This window comes from Brachycentrus maculatus, unplaced genomic scaffold (genome assembly GCF_059751285.1).
Source record: "Brachycentrus maculatus isolate JH-2025_06_01 unplaced genomic scaffold, ASM5975128v1 h1tg000031l, whole genome shotgun sequence".
In the NCBI taxonomy this organism is placed as follows: domain Eukaryota; kingdom Metazoa; phylum Arthropoda; class Insecta; order Trichoptera; family Brachycentridae; genus Brachycentrus; species Brachycentrus maculatus.
Window position 1 is genome coordinate 1,730,500 of NW_028280785.1, and position 18,520 is coordinate 1,749,019.

The 18,520-nt window shown below is 34.6% G+C and overlaps 1 protein-coding gene across 2 annotated transcripts in view; it reads left to right on the top strand.

The window, feature by feature from the left end:
* The window catches only part of LOC148312860 (uncharacterized), a 35,454-nt gene that overhangs the window by 10,553 nt on the left and 6,381 nt on the right, over window positions 1-18,520 (top strand). The window contains exons 7-18 of one of the 2 annotated variants that reach the window (XM_088272465.1): window positions 2,357-2,514; window positions 3,372-3,488; window positions 4,457-4,631; window positions 5,885-6,102; window positions 6,935-7,056; window positions 7,619-7,835; window positions 9,114-9,216; window positions 10,186-10,298; window positions 13,911-14,042; window positions 15,560-15,727; window positions 16,125-16,688; window positions 18,011-18,221. In XM_088272465.1, the coding sequence (XP_088128591.1) occupies window positions 2,357-2,514; window positions 3,372-3,488; window positions 4,457-4,631; window positions 5,885-6,102; window positions 6,935-7,056; window positions 7,619-7,835; window positions 9,114-9,216; window positions 10,186-10,298; window positions 13,911-14,042; window positions 15,560-15,727; window positions 16,125-16,688; window positions 18,011-18,221 (2,298 nt within the window). The remainder of the gene's footprint in view (window positions 1-2,356; window positions 2,515-3,371; window positions 3,489-4,456; window positions 4,632-5,884; window positions 6,103-6,934; window positions 7,057-7,618; window positions 7,836-9,113; window positions 9,217-10,185; window positions 10,299-13,910; window positions 14,043-15,559; window positions 15,728-16,124; window positions 16,689-18,010; window positions 18,222-18,520) is intronic. The other variant, XM_088272472.1, reaches the window with a different exon arrangement.

Genomic DNA, 18,520 nt, shown 5'->3' on the forward strand with positions numbered 1-18,520 from the left:
AATTCTTCTATTTCAAAGACCTTATTCAATTGTTGAATAAATATATTTCAGACAAATTGATATAATTATTATTTATTGTTATCAACGAACTCTTCTATGTAATTTTTTTGTAACAGAAGTATGCATAAAATTTACAGAACTTTTTTTGTGTGAAAATATAGATTGGGTCACCATTTATTTGTACTGTCGAGTGGATAGCATGAGCTTAGCATGAGTATTTCATTGTGAATGTCAATGTTATTGTTTTCCCTCGATATAGATTACATTATATTTAATATTAAACATATAAATATTTTTCTTTCTTTTTAAAAAAAAATATTTGGCAGTCACCTAGTGAAAGGATCTTTCTGCCAGTGTCAAGTATTATTTTTATTTACAAACAAAATATTAATAATAAATAGTAATAACAAAAATTAATATTAATTAATAAGAAAATTTCATACTTTCAATTTGTTTAGCTTTATCATTTTTGGAAATTATTACTGCAATTCTAGAATTAAGTTCAGAAAGAAGGGTGGATACTTGGGTGGGGAGTTAGATTCCTGCCTGCGTTAAGCCATTTAGAAAGTTTTCCTTCTCTGTTGTGAGCGGACAGTGGCAATTACATTGTTTTCAAGAAGATTATCAAAAGAAATATGTATATAGTTTTAGCTATTTGACATTGAGTTTTAAGAGACTAGACATTCATGAGAGCCATTCTATTAAGGCAGATTAATTTACATAGGTATTCCCAGGTAATGAAATGTCATTGATATAGTTTTTTCAAGACAATCCAATAAACGCTTTCTATGTTTCAAACCCAGTAGCTTTCTTCATCTTTTGGCCCGCTGAGCGGTCTGTCTATTAGCCTTTTGTTACCATATCTTACCATCCAGTTAGCGGCGGAACAGTCCATTGCGGGTTTAATATGCGCATTTTTTATCCGTCATCTGTCACCATATATGTATTATAGTATGAATAGTCAAACAAAATACACAAGGTCCTACTTAATTAGATAAACAAGCAACTTGGTAGCTATAAATGCAATATTTTACATTGGAAAATTTGAATATTTTACTGAATTCCTTATGATATTGTCTTATGAGTGTGACAATATATTTCTCAATGGCCTGACTTAATAAAGTAGCTTAGTGGAATGTCTTGTGGAATGATCTCCTGTGAATAACACTTAATACACAAGTTAATAAATAACAAATATAAACACAAATCTACTTTAAGAGTACATTGAAATTTTAAGGAGCAATATACTTTGTATATTAAAAATGTATTTCTTTAATGATAATTTTAATCATATTTAAATTTTTATGATGTCTTTCAATTTTGTGATAAAAGGATATCATATTTTTATTATTCTAAAATAATTGGCAGTTGTGGAAAATGAATATGTGTAAACCCAATTGAAAAAATTGTGATATACATAAAATAAATTGTCCATTTCTACATATATGTACTAGCAAGCCACAAATTGTCAATTATCATTTTGTTTTTATTTTTCATTTTACTGTAATTTTAATTTAATTTTCAATTTTGTATTATTTCCTTTTAAAATGATTATCCCCAAGTAAATTAGTAGTGTACAATTTACAAGTACAGGTAAGCAACCTTTTCCCTGTTGTATTTACTATTTTCTTCTCTATTTTCTTTTCCATATAACAGTAACATCTACTCTGTGCCCCTTCACTTTCATTATCTAAATCAAATATGATCTACTCTTATATTCAAGTATATAATATCTACATATGATTGACGATCAAGTTAACACCGTGTCGATCCCATGTGGCATCCTATCCACTGCTGTGTGCAAAAAAGGGTCAGTTCTTTTCCCGTAAAGTTAAATTTTGTGACACTCGCCTTATCATTCATTGTTCACTTTGTGTAATACCTCTTAAAAGTGGTATTACACAAAGTGATAAGGACAGTGTTATATTATCATACCACAAAGTTGACAAAAATCAATGCTTTTAATATAGAAAATAATAAATTTAGTGGTAAACGATTTTAAGAGGAGGTCGATGCACCACTTAAGTATTTTAAAAATAACCTTACTAGTTTTCATCTGTCTGCTGTTTATATCTGTTTTTTTTGTCTGCCTCCATAGTGTAGTGGTTAGCGCACTAGGTTATCACGCCGGAGGTCCCGGGTTCGATTCCCAAGAATATTTGTTTAATAGTTATTTAATATGACCCTGGACTGGTACCTGAAGCGGAAGGCTAATCACCTTTCCTTTGGGTATTTAACGATAAAGATAAAACTGTTTCTGTATGATGCATTGATGTTTTTATAATACACCTAAAATATGTATGAATTTGATGTGCCTAATACAAAGATAACATGGCTAATAATTGCAATTTGTCAGCGTCTTTCCCAGGTTACGCCACTATTCCCACAACTCAAAACCAGACGTTTGTTTTCTCCCCCCTGAGTGTGATTAGCTCCCAGCCCAACATTCTGCCCGCTCACTCGCAAAACAATTCGGGATCGCCTTCACAATCCAAGCAGGGAGACTTGCACAAGGTACTAACTACATTGCCATTATTAACCCTATACCACGGGACTTGTTTGAATGTACCATAATACGGGACTATCGTAAAATGTACGATGATAAATACTCACATTTGCCAAAAACTTTATATAAAATATGAACATAAACTATCAGTAAAAAATTCAAATACATGCCAGTTGTCACCACATTCTTTACATGTGTTGCCTCTGTACTCCCCACAGATTAGATGTCCGTTGTAAATTTTACAAATGTCCCGTAATCTAGGGTCCGTTGTAAATTTTACAACTGTGATTGAAATTACCCAAAACGAGCAAAAAATAAATGACCCACAATTCTCAAACTAATTTGAGACATAATTTAGACGTAAGACATAATAATGAGACATTCACTTTTGAGACACAATTTTTGCAATCTGGAAATATGAATTTCGTTTTGTCAGTTTCTCAGTGTAAATTTAAATAATGATATTATTGAAAATTTATAGAGTGCCATTTTTGTCAAATACAAATTATGTCCTAAGTTACCCGGCTTGCCACGGCGCTTCCCAAGCAATCCTTTTTACTTTCTAGGATTAATATTTATGTATTTTAGTGGTAATTAATATGAATTCGCCATCAGTTGAGGAATTTGTGAACTACATATTAGCTTATTCCTTTTGAACATAGGTGAGATTCGTTCTGAATTAGTTATTTTTTAAGAGACAGCCTGAAATTCATCCGTAGGGTTAATAATCCAGTGTTTGATATAGTAAATAATATTAATATTGTTAGGATGAATTCATTTTATTTATTGAAATATACGTGTTTTAGTGTTAATTTATATGAATTGATTTTATTTGGTTTTTGTTAATGATTATTTTGGACCAAAGGGGCAGGTGATGGGAAGTCAGAAAGTGGGTATGGCCGGTACCGGGAACAACCAGCAAGGATCTCATCAGCAAGTACAAGTTTCGCAGCCCAGTGCACAGATACTTAGTCCTCTACAGGTAAATATTCCTCAAGTCCCTTGTATAATATCATCACATTGTAATGATTGTTTTCTTTGACACTGGGAAATTTAAAATGTTGAAAAAACAAGTCATTTTCTTCTTTTTTTTTCCTCTGGTGCAGGGCTATCAAATTATTAGCTTTTTTTATCATTTGGCAATTTATGGGAATAAAATTATACATATTTACAATTTTAGCTTTTTACAAATCGCTCACTTCTTTCAACAACGTATAATTTATATTAAAAAAATCATCGTTTTTCAGTTTTGCATGTTTTCAGAATGCCCAGAAAATGTCCCAGCAAAAACGGCATATTTTCAACATAATATTTACCCGCTACAGGGCAGAAAGATCTGTTGCATAGTTAAAAGTTTAATAAGTGGCTTGATATTTATTTTTAATACATTTTATTATATTTTTAAACTTGAAAAATAAAGTTTTTGGATATATGACGTTGTTGAAAGGAGTGAGCGAAATGTCATCCAAGTTATGTACTATAACAATGATGTACCATCAGTTAAGTTTTTTAAAAGAAAATTATAAAATTTCATTAATTGATTCGGCAGTCACTTTGTGGTAAAATCTATCCATTTTTAATTTGAATTTTACTAAGTAAATACCACTATTTCTTAAAATGCGGTGTTTGAAAATGATACGGAATGCATCAAAACACGTGTCACAATAGATTTTAAGAAATAGTGGTATTTACTAAGTAAAACTTAATTTAAAAAAAAAAAAAATTAAAAGTTGTGGCCCCATGGATAATGTTGCGGACTTTGTGTTGTGTAAATTAAACAAACAAAATAAGAAGATTTTTTTGATATCTCAACATAAATGAAGTAGAGATGGTAATATACTGGATATTTACAGGACTTGCCACCTGTTAAACGTATATTTATATAGGAAAATAAACAAACCGATTAGACTTTCCTCAAATTTATGATTGATTTGTCTTATGATCTTGCAGCCCGGCGGGCAGACGGTCCAGTTCGCGCCGTGGCCGGTATGGGGGGGCATGCAGGCCTCGCAGCTGCTGGCCCCTAACCAAATATTCATCCGGGGGCCCGGCCAGGGAGACGGCAGCGCCCACCCCATGTACATACAGTCCGCCCAGCCAACCCAGCAGGCAATGTCGCATAACCGTGAGTATTAATTAATCTATTGTAGTTGTCTTAACTTCATATGAAACATCTATCGTTCCTCTTTATATCAAAGAAGATGGAAGTCTAAGCGTCCTGGGGCTTACAACCTGGCATTTGGCTGATTTAAGCGATCACTTTATATACTTGTGTAAAATTCACCATTCTGCCCATTATTGAACATCCATATCGTAGTCACACAGGAGAAAGTGACCAAGGGCATTTTTTACAAACACGTGATCATTGACTATTTTGATATCTTACTAGCTTAATATTGCCCTGAAAAAAATCCCAAAAATTTTAAACTTGGATGTATAATATATTGACTTGTTAAAAATGTTTAACTGCATTGATGTTAATTTTCTTGCCAAGGAAAAGTGACTTAAATGACCCTCCTGAACATTTTACGTTTTGTTAGTTAGTCACTTTCTCCTGTACGACTACGATATTATAATTCTTGAAACCTGTATATATGCAATGGTCGTGGAACCTTTCACATGTCGGTACGGTTTTCGATACATTTGGAAGTATGGTAGATTTTAGCGCCATCAGTTGAGCAATCGGTGAAGTACTAGCTTGTTCCGCTATAATATGCACAGTAATATTATTATTATAAACCTCCCTGAAAATGAATAACGAGTACCTACATTCCCCTTTACCTATTGAACACTTGGTCTTACCCTTAACTATTGGTTTCTCCCATAATTATTGCTTTACATATTATACCTGATAAGGGCGCTTGTGCACTACACGGAATTTGACTGTCCGGCAGTCCGGTTTTTTCAAATAAAAGCGACAAAGACAGTTTAGTTCACGCGCACCGTGATTGTTCACCGATCCGAAGAAAGACGAACAAAAGCACAAGCCAATCATCCGTTTTTTCATGTTAACCGGACTGCCAGACAGTAAAATTTAGTGTACTGCACAAGTGCTCTAACACTGACTATTACTAAAGTACCTTGAAATATATAGCTATATAAGGACCCTCAGTCCTTTTAATCTTCACAGTTTGATACTGCCATAACAAGGCGAAACAATTATCACAAATTGAATTTTTTTGTGTTTTTAATAATTAAATACAATTTAGTAGACTATGAAGATCAGTGATTGATTTCGATATTTAATAAATAAATTAAAATGCAGTTCTACAAATTAAACACCAAATTTAAAAATACTAATATCAATATTAGAACTTATCTAATTTGGCTATTTGTTTGTTATTTTTCAATTCTAACTGTGGTATTTTTGTATTCCAGCCACGCTGACCCTGCCGTGCAACGTCCAGCCGATGGGCGGGCCGGGCGCACCGGCCGCTCAGGCGCAGCTGCTGCCCCCCAAGGGGCGCCCGGGCGAGGGGGCCGCGGGCGCGGGAGCCGCCGGAGGCGCCAAGGGGGCGGCTCGCCCCCTGTCCAACATCCTGCCCACCACGCAGGGCAGCAGCGTGTCCACGCAGACGCAGGGCATGCAGACGGCCGTGAGTCCAATCGTCTCTGTTATTTACTTTATCCCTTGTACAGTAAACCCCCCTATGATATTAAGATAGGTATCGCGTTTATCAATGGGAACTTTGTACGGGGTTAATATTTTCAAATTGTATTTTAATTTAAATGACTCATTTCAGTCTTTTCAGCTGCTTAAAATGTAAAAAACAATTTTAAAACTTAACCACTTATAACATTCCTACTGATAATGCGGTACCTATCTCAACGTCATAGGGGGTTATACTGTACTTCTAACCCTACAGGGTGTTAGAAAATGACATCTTTTAACCATTCCGGGAGTTTGGATGTAAATGAACGTCGGTGCGAATTTTTCTCATAGGAGTATTGACGTTAATGAGCGTCGAAGTCCGTCTATCAGTTGATATGATGTAATTTGTATAGCAATGACGTCTGTGGATATTTGTATGTAATTTAGTCATAAAATAAAGGCTAGAGATGGTGAGTTTTATTATTTTTACATAATTTCTTCTTCATAATACATAGATTTCATTTTAAAAAATCTTTATTTTTTTCATGTAAAAAGAACCCACTCCTTAGAGAAAGTCACACATAAATTACTGTACTCCTGGAAATGATTTATTTAGTTAATTTTTTTTTTAAATATATATTTTTTTAAAGTGTAACAATAAGAGAAAAGTATTAACCACAAGCAGTGTTTTTGATATTTTTAGTTTTATTTTTGTGACAAAAACACAAGCATGAAGTCGTTAAATAATTCTTATAGTGGTTGTGACAAGAAAATGAAGAAATATATAATCAGGTCACATTAAATATGATTTTTCATGTGTTTCTTTTCTTTCCAAGGCTGCCAAACAAAGCAAGGTCCGTGGTAAATCAGCTGCCGTGAGGACAATGGGTGGGGCCGGCGCTCACAAGCAAGATGCCGCCAATCAGACCAACAACAAGTTGGGCATACCGCCAAAACAGTGAGTATAACATAATAATACGGTGTTGCCTTTTGTTAAGAAGGTTATGTAGAGCGAATGAATGATTGGGTATTGGCGAAACAGACTAAAGTAGATGTGGAGGAAAGCCCAAGAAGAGGCAGTATTATCAGGTACGCTGAAAACTTGAAAGTGATCAAGCTATGGGATATATTGTAAAAGCATTACCCACACAAATAAATCACCCCTTACCCTTATCTGCATCGTAGTGACGCAGTATTATTGTGATCAGCTCTGTGCTTCTTGTACCAGTTCAGGGTGGTTTTAAATAAATATGAGAGTCAAAATAAATCAAGTGCAGATAAACTTTACTTTTATTTGGTTCAAAACAAATACGCATTTCAATATTTTGCAAAACTATGATTTTCTTATTCAAATCTATGTAGATAAAACCCTTGTAATAAACATGTAGAGATTTAAATAATTGCAGTGCATGTATGAGATGTAGGAAAGTATGAATGTGGATAGTAAGAATGTTTGTAAAGATCCGAGAGTAGTTTGGTATTCAATCATCAATAATTAAATATCATCTTTTCATTTCTAGTATGTTCATGATGAACGCCGGGCAAATGATATCAGTTCCCGGGCGAGGGACTCCTGACAAGAATCACTTGAACAAAACTCAACAGCAGCAACAACAACAGCAGCAACAGCAACAACAGCAGCAACAACAACAGCAGCAACAACAGCAACAGCAACAACAGCAGCAACAACAACAAGCCGTACTTATACACCAGCAACAAGCTGTACTGCAACATCAGGTATGTTATAATCTATTTTGAAGGGGGAAAGATTATTGTTTGTCAAAACTGATTAAAAACTTACTCATATTACTCATATTAATACTGTTTCCATTAGATTAGAATTTTCTGCATAGAATGCAACTGGTTTCACATGTTTCTACAACTAGCGGATTTTGTGCTATTCATAATAAAGATTAATCATTTTTATTTTCCTTCTTCAGTGTTCAATTCTCTTATTTGATCCTCTAGGTGAGTGAGTTCTTGGAAACTTATAACTTAACACATTGTTTGCGGGAAACATTTGAAAGCGTCGTTAACACACTGTTGGTAAAGAGCGGGTGACACTTAAAAGCGTTCTATGTGCTTCCTTTTGGTACAGCACAAGATGCCAAAAAACATTGTACAGATCGGAGTTGGGTTTGCGGTTACATGTTATTAGTATACGACATTAATTAGTATACTAATTAGGGTCGGGGTTAATGAAAAAACCGCCCACCAACAATGTGTTAACTTACAACATTTTGAGTGTGTCCAAATACTTGTTCACAAAATCTGGATTATCTCCAATTACAGGAATTATTTTCATATTATTTTTTGACATCTCATCAAAGATGAAGAAGAATATGGAAGTCTGGGCATTTACGGGGCTGACGACCGTCATCAGCTGGTTTAAGTGATCACTTTACACACGTGTAACATTCACCAATTCTACCCATTATTGACAACCACACTACTCAAATTCTTGGAAGTTCTTTATACATGAACCAAAAAAAATAAAATAAAAAATAATATGTGTTAACTTCATTAAAAACTCAAGTTGATGTTTTTCAAGGCATCAAGAAAAGAAAAGAAAAATGTTGAATTGAGGTAAAAATGAAGATGAAAAAATATTTAAAAAAAAATGGTATTCCTAAAAAGAATCCCATACGTAGTGTGCCATTATTTGGCAATATCTTTATAAGAAAAGAAGCGTGGAACAAATATAATTCGGGAACATTTTTCAATCATATTTGCAGGTGAAAATTATTTAAAGTTGCAGAAATTAATTTTCGTATGGGAAAGGGGTTGAAGTAAGTAGCGTGGTGTTGTTTGGTGATATTATTTCCAAAAAAATATGGCAATATACTTTTTTTTATCCTTGACATGCTAAATTTGCTCCTTTGTATAGTTTCCACATTCGTCAAAACGCTGAAAAGACAATGAATTTTTTTGTATAAAAAAAATTATCTCGCCATGATAATGTTATCGAATTGCCACTTTTTTTAATGTATAGATTTCGATTTCCCTCTGTTACAGCAACAACAGATGATCCAACAGCAAACTCAACAGCAAATAGCCCACTACCAGCAACAGGGACAGCAGGGGCAAGCACAGCACATGCAGGCTAAGAACATCATGGGTAATCATTTAACGTTCACATTTTTGCCTGATACTTTTTTTAAAGCAAAACATTTGCAACAAAGCAGATTTCAGTATTTTTCAATTTTAAATATTCTCTCTGACGTCTCGGGGCATTTAATTGACAGGCTATTGATTCAGTTGATAATTACATACAGTCGAAGTGATCATTCCCAGACTCCAGGTTCTTGGATTTAGGAGTGGAATTATGTGATGGGATACAGATGATGTGAATTAAGGAGCTCAGGGTGAGGGACATTATTGATATATCGTAGTCATACAGGAGAAAGTGACCAAGTGCATTTTTTACAAAAACGTGATCATTGACTATTTCATATCTTCTAGCTTAATATTACCCTGAAAATTGAAAAATGAAATTACCATGATTTTAAAATTGGAAATATAATATATTTACTTGTTAAAAATGACTAACTGCATTGATGTTTATTTTCTTGCCAAGTAAAAGTGACTTAAATGGCCCTCCTGAACATTTTACGTTTTGTTAGTTGGTCACTTTCTCCTGTACGACTACGATATGTGAAAGGAAACTGAGGAGGAATAGTAGGTTCTTTTTAATTAAGATGATAAAAATAAGACTAGCAGCAATGGCTACAGATTGTAGAGTCCTCTATGAATGGAAAGACCAAATAAAAGAGTTAATGGGACCCTTTTTAAACTCTGCCTGCAATTTGACCCAGGACCAGGAATGGAGGAAAATCATGCACCAAGACAAATCAAGAAAAAAAGAATATTATAATGCTCCATAGTTTGTATAATTTATCCACCTCTGTAGAATGGTGGTCGGTTGAGTTGAGTGCGGATAAGCTTTGGAAGAAAAAGAAAGTTTTTTCAATTGATAAAATGTGCTACTTGTAAAATTTCATGATTACCTTCTTTTCTACTTTCATTGGTTAGTATTACAAAGCGCCAACCACACTAATGTATAAATTTTGTAAATGTGTATTGGTAGGCATGACGATCCCGAATATGCAGCAAGGCGGCATGCCCGTGGTGTCCATGAACCAAGGAATGCAGATGAGCGCCATGCAACAAAATATTCCTATTGTGCAACAAATACATCCGGTAAGTTCTACTGACTATCCTATCATCTCTAAACTTTCCTAACCACCATTGTTTTCAAGTTTAAAACAAAGGCATTTACCTGCCATTCAGATGCTGAAATATTTTTTTTGGGTTATTATTTTGAGCGTTTTTTACTCTAAATGATAGACGCTGTGATCCTAATACTCTCCTTATCGTTCGTCGTTCACTTTGTGATGCTATGATCCTGTTTAAAATGTGGTATAATAACTCTGTAACGCTACAGTTTGATAAAGTTGATTGATTGATTAATTTAGAATATTGATAACAAAGATTGCAATTTATGTATTAATTTTAAATCAAACACAGATTTTTTTAATCTACTAAGTTGTATTTTATTAACAAAAACACATAAAAAAAACATAAAAAATTATATTGTGACAATTGTTTCGCCTTGTTAGGGCATTATCAAACGAATTTGTTTGATAATGCCCTAACAAGGCGAAACAATTGTCACAATATAATTTTTTATGTTTTTTTTTATGTGTTTTTGTTAATAAAATACAACTTAGTAGACTCAAAAAATCTGTGTTTGATTTAAAATGAATACATTCGTTTGATAATGCCCTAACAAGGCGAAACAATTGTCACAGTATAATTTTTTATGTTTTTTTTAATGTATTTTTGTTAATAAAATACAACTTAGTAGACTCAAAAAATCTGTGTTTGATTTAAAATTAATACATAAATTAAAATGGAGTTCTACAAATTAAACGCCAAATCAATAAATAAAGATTGCAATCCCCAATTGCTAATATTTTTATTGGAGATCCAATCTAATACCTAACCTGGAACTGTATGAAATAAGTTTATGCTAATTAGATGTTGGAGAGAAATGTATAGAAATCCACAGATTTTTTCATATTGCGTGAAGTTCAGACATTAAATCTCTGAGAAAAATATTATCAAATGAGGTGTTTGGAAATCGTTATGTTAAATACATTAAACATATTAAAATACAGCTGTTTTAATAGTCTATTACCCATAATAATCTTAATATATCTAAATAATAAACAAGGAAATATATTACAAAAATACATAATTGTAAAATACCTTGTTTTGATTTTTAATTTTGAAAGTAAGGCATAAATCCAATTTAGATTTACTTTGTATTTAAAAAGTATTTTTAAAGTATTCCACATATGAGACCCATAGTATGTTTTAGATATAGAATTCTTGATATTCTTATTTATCATATCGTGAACAGTTTGGAATGTTTTGGTTGAAATATTAATCCTGGAATGCAAGAATGATTTTTGTCTCAAATGATTAATTGGTGACATTCAGTTTGGCCCCGGGATGATGGTGGGGGAAGTGGGTCCCCTGCCTGCCCCCCCTCCCGCCCTCCACACTCAGGTATCCCCCAGCTCCTAGTTCTACTTGCAACTCCGATAGCACCCGCCGCCGTATTCATGATCATCAGGGGTCGGTTGTATTCGGAAATTATATGTTTCAATTACTGAATGATCCGCCCTATGTTGATTTTTAATTTGGTGGTTATGTTTTTTAAATATTTTATTTTGCTTATACTCGGTTAGCAAGCAGTTCTTGTTTATGTTTCAAACCTAAAACCCACTGCACTAGCGTATCAGTGTAAATTAATATCAGTGACTTAACCATTATAGCAGTAGTGCATATAACCTACAATAAACGCAGTATGTATTGACATATCTTTATTTATTAATAAAGATAATGTATTTTTTTTAAATACATGGTTGTTGGCAGTGGCGTGCTTTCCATATAGGAATTAAGCAGTGCTAACTTGAAATGTTTCGTAGTAGTAACTGTTATTTTGTCAAAGACTTGTTTAGGATACATTTTTCCTAACATTTTTTCAGTTTATATTTCTTTCCAACAGATGTCAGATTTATTAGTAACTCGAAATACTCAATACACAACCATATTTGTGTACTAGTTAGCATAATTAGCGTTTGGTGTCGGGTTGTGGTCCCATGGTTAGTGTTGCGGACTCTTAAGTCAGAGTTTCTCGGTTCGAACCCACTCTACCGCAATTTGATACCTATTTCTAATAATGAGCCGCTTAGGCTCACAGAAATATGTAGTATGAAATTGAAATATTTGAGTAAATAATAAAAACACAAGAAATTGTTTCTTTATTTGGTTTTTCTTCACAAGAAATTGTTTCTTAATTTGGTTTTTCTCCACAAGAAGTCATTTCTTAATTTGGTTTTTCAAAACTATTGTAAGGATCTGCAATTTCAAAAGCATGAAGTCTACCTTGTTAAATTCACACATATTCAATTTTATATTGTATTGTATACACATATTTTGTATTGTCAGACACTGTTGTTGTAGCATCAGCACTGTCTCTTGGTTTCCTCTGTTAATTGGTACAGTTACTTACAAAATATTATGTCTTGATCACACAACTTTTTCATATGGTTGAAAATATTGTCCTATGTTTATCTAGTGGAAAAAACTATGAATTATTTTGATAATGAAAGAAATTTATGTTTCGAATATGTTTTAGTGACAAAATAAGCGTTACTCGATTCTCGACACTTGTAAATGAAGTAGTCTGTGGCAAGTTAAAATAAAAATTATATCACAAATAAGGTATTAAACATTACGCTGCAGAATTATAATTTTCATTAAAATATTGATGGGTAGCAAAAAGGTTTTTATTGTTGTTCGTTTCTAGATTATTATTTTTAGCTTAATGCTAAATGAAGTTTTTTTTATAAGCTAGCCAGTATCCACTAAATTTTCATGTTGGTTTTTATCGTTTTCGCTTCTCTGTAAATATTTTGTTACTAAGACTTGTAAATAATGCACATTTACTTATATGTTGCTTTAATAGCTTTTGATTTACTTTTTGTACAATTCTGTCTTAAATTAATTCACTGTAAATAAAAATATATTTTAAAAGATTAACATCATGAATGTTTGTCTTTATTCCATTGATGTTTATTACACAAATTTGTCTTCTTTTTCTAACCCTTATAATGCACCCAATGGTGCATAGGACTCCGCTTCATATCGACGCAGTGTCATCTTGTTTAATAATTGCACAAAGGCAAGGTGATCAGCCTTGCGCTGCCAGTCTACGGTTATATTTAATGAATATGAAAGTGAAAACCACCTATTTGTTTTGACCCCTCTGGGAATCAAACCTAGGACCTCCAGCACGGTAGCCAAATGCGCTAACCGCTAAACTACGGAGCCGGATATAAAAAAATTATAAAAGCACCTAGGTATTTAAGTATTCATAAATTGATAGATTACCCCATTTTCCTCTATTTTTTCAATGTGGATCTGGGCCACCGTTCTGTAAATAATGAGTTATACTTTTAATCGGTTTATTTTAACTCACTAAGGACGGGAAAGGTATTTCTACCCGTTCGGTCGATTGGTGCTTAAGGATGGCAAGGGTATTTTTACCTTCTGTGCCGGCCTCATTTCAAAGGCGAATAGAAGGAATTATCCAATATTTTTATATGAATATTATATACCAATCTTTTTATTAAGGTCTTAACTTTTAATCTATACTTCTCAAATCCCGTCGCCAGCGGTCCGCAGGTATAAAAAATACACCTTCCGAAATGTGTTAAGTACTTATGTGATGTATTATAGAATGCCCTGAGCAACTCTGGAATGCTGCAGAGTAACCAGCTCATGGCTGCGAGTGGACTTCAAGGGACCACCTTGCACACGGCTCAAGGACCCATCATGGCCCTGTCGCAGCCTCCCATCATGTCACCGCAGGTAAAAGAGAAATCTAATATTTGAACTTTAAAATTACCCCTCGCATATATGTTTAACCCTTTCAATAAGGAATTTTAGTGGCTCTTTTAATATTCTTAATATTATTCATATTTAAAGCATTTACTTTGTGGTTAGTCATTTTTACTTATTTATTTTTTTACAAAAGTGTTAATAATAATTAGTATTTAACCATTCACCGAGATTTTTATGTCTACCGGTTTCGAGACGTACGCGTCTCTTCGTCAGGACAATCACTACCACAGCATGCAAACAATACCACCTTTCACCACCATAGCACCCTTTACACACTCAAAACAACACAAAATGTCTAACACATGTTCTTTTAAATTGACTTCTGGAAACCTTTTTTGAAAATGAATAGTGCAACACAATATTTTTACTGTATTCAAACACAAACAGCGGAAACCGTTTAAAATGAAACCATACGATTGTAAGAAATAACTTTTCTTGAATATTCTTGTAGATACTTTGTGGCATATTTTATAATCTTTATAAAATAAAATCAAAACTTTGTTTTTAACCACTTTTTTATTTGTACTTTTCTCTAACCGGTTTTGACAAGTACATGTTTTTTGATGAGTACATATTTATCCCTGATGATTATGACAATGTCCTTGTCGAAATCGGTTGAAGAAAAGTTCCAATATAAAGTGGTTAAAAAAAAGTTCTACTTTTATTTTATAAACTTTATAAAATTTGCCATTTTGGAAATACATATTTTAACATAAATGAAGGCCGACAAGACAAAAATAGTCATTTTAGTCTTTGGAAAAGTTTTCTTTAATTAGTACTTCATTTTGTCCGCCTCCGTAGTGTAATGGTCAGCACGCTCGGCTACCGTTCTGGAGGACCCGGGTTCGATTCCCAGGGGGGGTAAGAATAAATATGAGTGATTTTTTTTTACTGTAATATTTATTCAATATTACCCTGGACTGGTACTTGAAGCGGAGGGCTGATCACCTTTCCTTCATGTGTAAACGATCAAGATAACACTGCGTTTATATGACGCAGTGCCCTATGCACCATTTGGGTGCGGATAAGGGTTTTATTATTTTATTATTAGTATTTCATTTTGTATTCTTTTCTCTTTTAATTTTGTGCTAAAAGAAAATAATTATATGAAATTATATAATATTTCTTTGAATCAAAATTTATAACTGATATTTCATGTCAAGTATTTTTTTTTTATTAAACGATTTCCATTGTGCATATATATATTTAGTCCTAATTCATTTGTGTTTATCTAATAGCTGTTTTTCCCACTTGCTAATTTAATGACTGAAGTCACAACAGGCACACAGACTCAAGCGTTTAAAAAGGATTAGATTGTGACATTGATTCCGTGTTATGTCCTAGCGGATTTTGTTCTAACTTTGGTCACTAAAATTCCTTATTTGTTCAGTATCTGCATGACATCCAACAGGTATGGGCTTTCGGGAGTAGCATTGTGAATAAACGCCCGGTCGTGTTTTTGTATCTTGTATTCATAATTGTAGACAAGAAGACAGAATGTAGGTGCCTCGGCCCCCTCCCCCCACAGTGGTACGCTGGAAGAGAGCGAGGACGGTCGCAATAGCTGCGATCCAGAAAGAGTAAAATCTGAAGCTAATAGGTGGACGGATAGTCATCGCCCCTTCTCCCACGATCAGAGATTTAGCTTTATGGTAACAATAAATACAATTGCTAGGTAACCAACAAAATGTTTGTGCGGAACAATGTCATCTCACCATCAAGGTGACACTGCGCTGATTCCATGCAGTGCCCTGTGCACCATCAGGCGGGCTAAAGGTCGATAGAAGATCGCGGAGGTGAACTAAAATATTTAAATGAGGTTGAAACAGCAGTTGAAGCCAGGTAAATGAAAATGGTTCAAAATGTTGCCAAAAAGGCTTTACAAATTGAAATATGACCCGACATTCAGACGAAGGATTTGATCACATGGGATTTGGTGTAGATTCGCACCTATTGATTGGTAATGAAGTACCGCACAAACTTTTTTGGTTTCCTAATACTATTTGGCTTACTTTTTGTATGATGGTCTATTAAATGTTCGCTCTGTAGATGAGCCAGACCGGTTTGGCTTCACCTCAGGGGACCCTCCAGCCTCCGCAGAACCCCATGAACGTCCTCGGGCAGCAGAGCCAGGCCGTCATGTCGCCGCTCCAGTCCCCCGCCTCCTCGCCGGCGCAGATGCAGCAACTCAACCAGCAGATGCAGCAACAGTCTCAGCAACTGCAGCCGTCTCAGCAGCTCATGCAACAGGCCATGCAGCAGCCCCAGCAGCAGCTGCAGCAACCGCAGCAACAGATGCAACAATTCCAGCAGTTGCAACAGCAACAGCAACCGTCCCTGCAGCAGCCTAATCATCAGCTGCAGCAACCTAACCAGCAGTTGTCGCAGCCCCAGCAACAGTTGCAGCAGCCTCAGCAACAGCAGCAGGTGCAACAGTTGCAGCACTCTGTGCAGCAACAACAACAACAACAACAACAGCAGCAGCAGATTCAGCAGCAAAGTCAGCCGCAACAACAAACCCAATTGCAGCCGACTATGATGTCTCCCGAACACCAACCCATGATGTCTCCCGTTCCTACCACTCCTAACTCCAAGATTGAATCTGATACAAAGGTATTCAAAACAAATTTAATGTGTTTAAATTTAAAACAGAATCCACAAAATTGTCAAAACTGGTCAAAATTTACTCTTGGAAATATTTTTTTTGATGATGTAATTATATATAATTCAAATAGTGTCATTTTTCTACAATACTACCTCAAGGGCGCTTCGCTGTAATATTATATGATACATTGTTTATTCTTGGACAAAACAAACAAAGGTTAAGTGGAAAGGTTTATTTTCCTTTGGTTTAAATTGTGTGGTAAAATTTGTCGCGTTTGGCACATCTGGCTTGAGTCCATTAGGGTCGCATAGCCATCGAGCACACTTTCAACACATTCAGAAAATGTAATAACAAAGATAGAACATTTCAAAGTAGTTATTTAAAAACATTTTTTTCACTTAAACAGAGAATCAACTAAGTAAAACATTTTATGAAATAAAATTTAAGCAAACCGAAGTGTCTCGTTTATTTTATTTTTTGCTAAGAGGGTAAAAATACGATCAACAGCTAGTACAGCGCTAGTCAATGATGTCGGTTTTGGAAAATTTATAATAAAATACATATTAACAAATGAGGGCACTTAAAACAAATGCAATCACAATAAAAAAATCTTAATTTGAATAATGATTTTGCCAAAATTTTTGGACCCACTACAAGGTGGACCCATACAAAGCGAAGATTTGAAATATGGGTCAATAAATACAAAAAATATAATGCTGAATAAATATTTTTAATGTGAAGGAGTATATGTAATTGGATTAGTAAATTAACCCATTATCTGAGCTGATAACCTCTGCCGTTTTGGCGCATGTAATAAGTGTACGCTTATCAAAAATTTAGAACATTAATATTTTAAATAAGAATGTGCTTATAATTTTACTTTGTTAAAAAAAAACGCTACTTTGATTTTTAGCTGCTTCTGTTCAAAACGTCGCTGTGCATCAGTTTATGTATGGAAAATGGAATGAAATTTGTCACTGCTGATTTTGGTGCCATTTTATTTTACTGTATCAATTTTAATTGTTAAAAAAAGAAAAGTATTTGTGTTTTTTATTATTTACAAAAACACTTTTCAATTAACGATTTCATTTTATACTATTTCTGTGAGCCTAAGCGGCTCATTATTAGAAATAGGTATCGAATTGTAGTAGAGTGGGTTCAAACCGAGAAACTCTGACTCACGAAACTCTGAGTCTACGAAACTAACCACGGGACCACAACCCGACACAATGTATGTCTATAATTTATGTCTTTTGCACTTTGACGCCATTTTGAATTACATCAAACATGATTTGTAAGCCACATGCTCATAATTTTGATTGTTTGCTAGATCATCAGCATCGGTCAGGCTGTCTTGGAGCCCGGGATGATGAGTCTGGAGGTGCAGTCCCTGGGGGAGACAGTGCTGGGCGGGGGGGTGTCCCTCCTGCAGTTGCCCCCCACCACCACCCTGCCCCCGCTGCCAACCCTGACCAGCGCGCCCGTGGTCTCCATGGCCGTCTCCCAAACCCAGACCAACACCACGCCGTCCAGCGCCATGGGTGAGTTTTCAATTCAATTAATTTTTTTCATGTTGTTTATTCAATATTTGACTGCCTCCGTAGTGTAATGGTAAGCACGCTCGGCTACCGTTCTGGAGGTCCCGGGTTCGATTCCCAGGGGGTGTCAGATAAATATAAGTGATTTTTTCACTCTAATATTTATTCAATATTACCCTGGACTGTTACCTGAAGCGGAGGGCTGATCACCTTTCCTTCATGTTAACGATCAAGATAACACTGTGTTTATATAATGCAGTGCCCTATGCACCATTGGGGTGCGGATAAGGGTTTGAATTGAA